Below are 6,234 nucleotides of genomic sequence, written 5' to 3' on the forward strand. Positions count from 1 at the left end.
CCCATCTGTAGGCTAATGTAAATGTTGAGCACCTTCAGGAGAGGCTGGGTTAGGTATATTAAATGTATTTTCCACCTACGATATTCTCAACTGAAAATGGTTTATTCAGACACAACTCTATTGAAAGTTGAGAAAAATCTGTAAGATGTCATTGTACAGAAGATGTATTATAGTTGCATTTACCCAGTGAAAGATACTTGGCTGATTTCCAGTTTTTGGTGACCACAAATATAGCTGCCATGAATATTCAGGTAGAGATTTTTGTGTGAATGTTTTTCATTTTTCAAGCATAAATACCCAGGAGTGTGCTTTGCTGAGTTGTAAGGTAAGTGAGTATTTAAGCTTATGCAAAACTCTTGGACTGTTTTCCAGAATTACTGGACCATTCGCCCACCAGCAATGTATGAGTGATCCAATTTCTCTGCATCTTTGCCAGAATTTGGCATTGTCAGTATTCTTAATTTTAGCCTTTATGATAGATGTGAAGTGGTATTTCTTTGTGGCTTAATTTGCACTTCCCTAACTACTAATAACACTGACCATCTCTCTATACGCTTATTTCCTTACCACATAGCTCATTGGTAAAGTGTCTGAATCTTTTGTCCATGTTTCAACTGGATTGTTTGTTTCTCCCTGCTGAGTTTAGAACAGTACATTGTATTCTAAATAGTTTTTTGATGAAAATTTATTTTGCAAATATTTCCTGCCATTCTGTGGTTTATCTTTTTCCTTCTCTTAATAGTCTCTTTCACAGAGCAAACATTTTTACTTTTGATGAAATCTAAGCTATTTATGTTGTATGGACTGTGTGTTTTTGGCGTTATGTCAAAAATCTTTTTGTCTAACCCTAGGTCATGAAGATATTCTCTTATGTCTTTCCTAAAAGGTTTAATATTACATTTTATAGTTGGATGTATAGTTCATTTTGAGACTATACACAATTTTTTGTACAAGATGTGATATTTAGGTCAATTTTCAATTATTTCCCAAGAATATACAATCATCCCAACCTCATTTGCTCATAAGACTATGTTGTTACCTCTATTGAACTGTCCTTACATTTGTCAAAAAACAAGTTTTCCTGTGTGGATCTATTTCTACACATTTACTCAGTGACATAAACTTGTTAATGATATTCTTTCATTACATTTATAACATTATAGAGCTTGTAGAATGGTTCTCTTTTTTATTACTTATATTTATAATTTTTCTTTTTTCCCTTGATAATTATACCTAGGAATATATCGATTTTATTGATAATTGTAACAAAATTAAATTTGTATTTCATGGTTATCACTATAATTTTATTTATATTTCACTAACTGAACATTTTATTATTACATCTTTAATTTTATGTTGGGTTTAATTTGCTTTTCTATCATTTTTTGCTGAGTCCTCATAACAGTTTTTTAACATCTTTCTTTAGTAAAATAAGTAGTACTTAAAAAGATAAATTTCCTTCTATGTATTATTTGAGCTCCATCTCACACATATTTATATAATGTGCTCTCACAATATTTACTTTCAAAATATTTTCTAATAGCCATGGTAATTGTTTCTTTAACCTAGAGTTATTTTAAAGTTAGTACATATAATGCAAATATTTTGGACTTTCTAGAGACATCTCTTTGCACTTGATTTTCTATATCATTTCCATCTTGGTCAAAGAATAAATTCTGTATAATTTCAGTTTTATTAAATATATTAAGACTTGTTATGCACACACTGATGTGTGTGTGTTTGTTTGTATGTGTTTCATCTACACAGCAAGGTGTGGCTGGAGCCTCGTCTTCAGGTTTGAGTACAGGCTGCAGATGCCTGGGGAGCACTGTGCTGCACAGCACAGAAGTAAGTGCCTGAGTCTGTGGTCTGCGAAGAGGAAATGTGCAGTGAGCTGCGGCGTTCTTTAGGGACTGTGGTGGCCGTTAATCTTCCATCCTGCTTTGTCCCTGAAGGAATGTAAAACAGCTGTATGATGCGGCCCCCAGAGTTCTGAAGATACCAATTCACACTCTGTGAGGAAGTGGAAAAGTTACACTGAAGCGTGTAGCTGGCTCCCTCCTGGAGACTCAGGGCTGGGGGACTCTGTTCCACATCCACCCCTCGCACACCTGATGAGGAAAGAGAAACAGTCACTGGTGAGGGTCACTGTAACTCCTACTAAACCCTGAAAGTGCCCTCCCCATCCCCATAGATGATGAGAAGGATAAAATGTCTTCAGGACTTGTCAGCTCCTCTCCCTCCCCCAACAATAGAGCAGCTCCTCATTCCTTCAGATTCCCTGTGGGGCAGCCCCAACTCACAGCAAACCTGGGCAAACAGAAGCCCCAGCACAGTGCCTGCTAGCCTCTTCATGATGCTTCCTTTTCTTGTTGGGACATTTTCACTGTAAGACACTTAACTAAACCCCGAGGGAGTGAGTGTCGTAAGTCGTTCCTGCTCCTGCAGCCAATCAGGTCACCCAACAAATCCTGCTCAGGTGACACTGACCTGACGCCCCACCCTCCCATCGCAGCCAACTCAGAATGTGCTGCCAGGGGTAGAGTGAGAGAAGGAAATAGAAAGATTATTATTTTATGACTTAAGGGATACTTTCTGAGAACATACCTGAGAACGCAGACTCTGATTTGGAATTTGGGTGAATTTTAGGGAAAAGAAAGCAAAAATTAACTGTATAGCCCCGTCCTCCTCTCACATGGCATGAATGCAGTAGATTCTTCCATAATGAAATGCTTTTCCCAGAAGTGCTGAGGATCCAGCTTTTGCTTCTCTTATGCTCTCACTTGTGGTTCTAAAGGGTGCTCATGAATCAGTACAGTATCAGAAGTTGCTCCTATTGGCTGGAATACTTTGCTGTATTAAACAGTATTTTTAAATTTATTTTTTAATTAATTTATTTTTAATTGGAGGATAATTACTTTACAATGTTGTGTTGGCTTCTGCCATACAATGATATGAATCAGCCAGAAGTATACATAAGTCCCCTCCCTTTGAACCTCCCCCTATTCCTCTAGGTTGTCACAGAGCACTGTGTTGAGCTCCCTGCATCATACAGCAATTTCCCACTAGCTATCTCTTTTGCATAGGGTAATGTATATGTTTCAATGCTATTCTCAATTCATCCCACCCTCTCCTTCCCCTACTGTGTCCAAAGTCTGTTCTCTATGTCTGCATCTCTATGTTTGTCCTGCAAATAGGGTCCATCAACAGATGAACGGATAAAGAAGTTGTGGTACCTATATACATGTGGTACCTATATACATGTGGTACCTATATACAATGGAATACTACTCAGCCATTAAAAAAAAACATATTTGAGACAGTTCTAGTGAGGTGGATGAAACTACAGCCTGTTAAACAAAGTGAAGTAAGTCAGAAAGAGAAAAACAAATATCGCATATTAATGTATATATATGGATTCTGTAAAAATGGTACTGATTACTTTAAAAGATATATATTTATTTTAGACTAGGGCTGCATAAAGAGCAATATTAGTTATCTTAACCACTAGCTGGACATTGAAAATTGAATTGTAATAGTTTTATTTTTATTAAAGCATCTATAATTTTAATTTTAAAATAAATTATTTTAAATAAAATTTTTATTGTAAATATATTTTTTAAACTGTTGATTACTAGTTTTGTATTCTGCTTGTTAATTTTAATAAGATATTTTAGAGAAAAATAAGTAGTTTTGAAGCCATGTGAAGATAATTTTAGATGGTGCTCTTATCTCAGACTCTGTAAATAATATCGATTCTCTGTCAGTAGATTTGGGGGTAAAAGGGATGGAAGAGGAGGACCTGTATATTTTCACTGCAGTGAAAGTGAAGTGATCTGCAGACACTAACATTCAGATGGACAGTTCAAGGATGCTTCAGTAGTAGCAACACATAAGCCTAGTTGCTCCAAGGCATGTGGGATCTTAGTTCTCCAACCAGGGATTGAATCTGCATTGGCAGGCAGATTCTTTACCACTGAGCCACCAGGGTAAGCCCCACATGCTGCTTGCATGCCTGCATGCTAAGTCGCTTCAGTCATGTCCCACTCTTTGCAACTCTAGGGTCTGTAATCTGCCAGGCTCTTGTGTCCATGGGATGCCCCAGGCAAGAATATTGGAGTGGGTTGCCGTGCCCTCCTCCAGGGGATCTTCCTAACCCTGGGATTGAACCCTCATCTCTCTCCTGCAGCCTCTGCAGCAGGCAGATTCTTTACTGCTGAGCCAAAGGGTAAGTTCCATGTGCTGTTAGGGAATATCAAAAATGATGAAAACTCTTTATAGAAGCAGGGTTTCCAGACTTCCCTAGAAAGTGAAAAATTATTATTCACTTAATTTTTGTTTCTTTCAAAAAACTTCTTCTGGGAAATATGAATGTTCTAGACTAGAAACAATAACATTTCAGATTTTTCTCAGAGAAAGAGTAGTTTGTTTCTGACAAGTGGAAGAACTATAACACGTCAGAGTCCAGATTTGGCCCTGGATCCAAATGAAAGAAGCCTTTGGTACAGGGAGAATTATTTGTATGTTTCCCACTTCTTATGTTGGGACTAGTGCACTGAAACCAACATTTGACTGACATGAGGAGGAGCCATAACAAATTATTAACACCTCTTTATTTTATTGCTATGCTAAAATTATGATTCTGACATTCCTCAAAATTATTCTCAGCTACATCAATAAACTAGGTGCTTATTCCTTGTCCTCTTTCTCTTCTTTTCTTTATGCATCTTCTTCCCTTTCCTTTCCCTTCATTTTCCTCATCTCTTACTGCTCTCTGACTCTCCTTCCAGATGACTCTAGATTTGCTCTCGTGACTGCTCTCCCCACTCTGTCCCCACTTCTTCCCACCAGAGATACTGCACAGGTGCAGCCCCGTCTGTCCCAGTGTGCCTCTCTCAGGACGCAGTAGTACACAGCGGCGTCTCTCAGGGTGACCTGGGGCAGGACCAAGGTGCTGGACTTTCTGTCTGAAGCTATGGTCAGAGAGGCCATGCTGTTGTTCACTGTGCCTCGTAAGCCATGAATGACATACTGTGGACTCTGATTGGGATTTTGCCGATACCAATGTATATATTCATCTCCACCAATGGTAGAGTGGTTACAAGGCAGGTTTACATTTTCTCCTTCAGCACAATCCATGGAATTGGGCTGTGTGGTCTTAGCATCAACCACAGTCCCTAAAGGGTCAAGAAAATAAAATTAGCCCCTGACCACAGATCAGTGTAATTCTGTGGATCAAGCCTATAACATTCCCATAACTGTCTGAACCTACCCCCTATTCCAGTGTTTTTATCTATGTCTTGCAAAATATCATTGGTGTTTATTATATAGATACCAAAGACACATGGCAAGAATCTGAGACTCTATAGCCTTTATCTCATGGGTCCTTTGCTCAGTAAATCCAGGGATTTCTTACAAACTGGTTACTGCTAAGTGCTCTTCTGGGACCATGGCTATGATTTAACCTGTCATGTAGAAGTTTGTGCTCCCTAGCAAATGCATAGATCAGTTCTCAATTCCATTGTTATAATGCTAAATAGAGCACAGGGAGAGTAGAGAGCAAATAACACTTCATGGCCCTTTGACCTCAAGTCATCTCTTGTAGACACAGAACACTTACCCAAGGTCAGAAACACGGTTACTACAGTCACCAGCCTCATACTTCAAGGAGAAACCAGGATCATGGGCTCAGAGCTCAGACTTGTGTCTGCTCCTAGGCTTGTTTCCACAAAACAGAAAGAACTACTGCTGGTAGAGACTTAGAACCAGAGCAGGTATCAGTGTGTTGTTGCCAGGATCTGTTAGCCAATGATCAAGCATTTCCTTGTCTAGCTCTTCCTCCCCTGTTTTAGTCATGTCCTCCAAAGAAGGAGAGACATCCTCAACTCACACGGTGTCTGCTGCCATCCTCTGTGAAGTTTAAAGTCTGGCTCTGTAAAAGGAACAATGACTTTTACAATGACTTTTACCAATCACAATGATCCATCTATCCAGAGCCATTGTTCTATCATTTGGTTCCTTAAAGAAATTGGTGTTCTATGAAGCTTATGGAAAACATTAATTAATACAAGAAAACTGTACTGAGCTCTGTGTTTTAAGGAGATGAAAATTTCCATCCACATTCCAGAAAATGTATGTGAAACTCCAGATCAGGCAGTGATGTTCTCTGGAGGACAGAAAATATTAGTAACGTTGAGATGAAAGCTATACAACCTGGAGTTCTGGGCTCCTGTA

At 38.7% G+C, this 6,234-nt stretch overlaps 1 gene segment (V, D, J or C); it reads right to left on the bottom strand.

Annotated features, from left to right (window-relative positions):
* Positions 1–4,470: 4,470 nt before the first annotated feature.
* LOC133255302 (T cell receptor alpha variable 26-1-like) lies at positions 4,471–5,805 on the bottom strand. The segment is given in 2 exon segments: positions 4,471–5,177; positions 5,621–5,805. Coding segments are annotated over 2 exon segments (453 nt in total).
* Positions 5,806–6,234: the final 429 nt, after the last annotated feature.

This window comes from Bos javanicus, chromosome 10 (genome assembly GCF_032452875.1).
Source record: "Bos javanicus breed banteng chromosome 10, ARS-OSU_banteng_1.0, whole genome shotgun sequence".
NCBI lineage: Eukaryota > Metazoa > Chordata > Mammalia > Artiodactyla > Bovidae > Bos > Bos javanicus.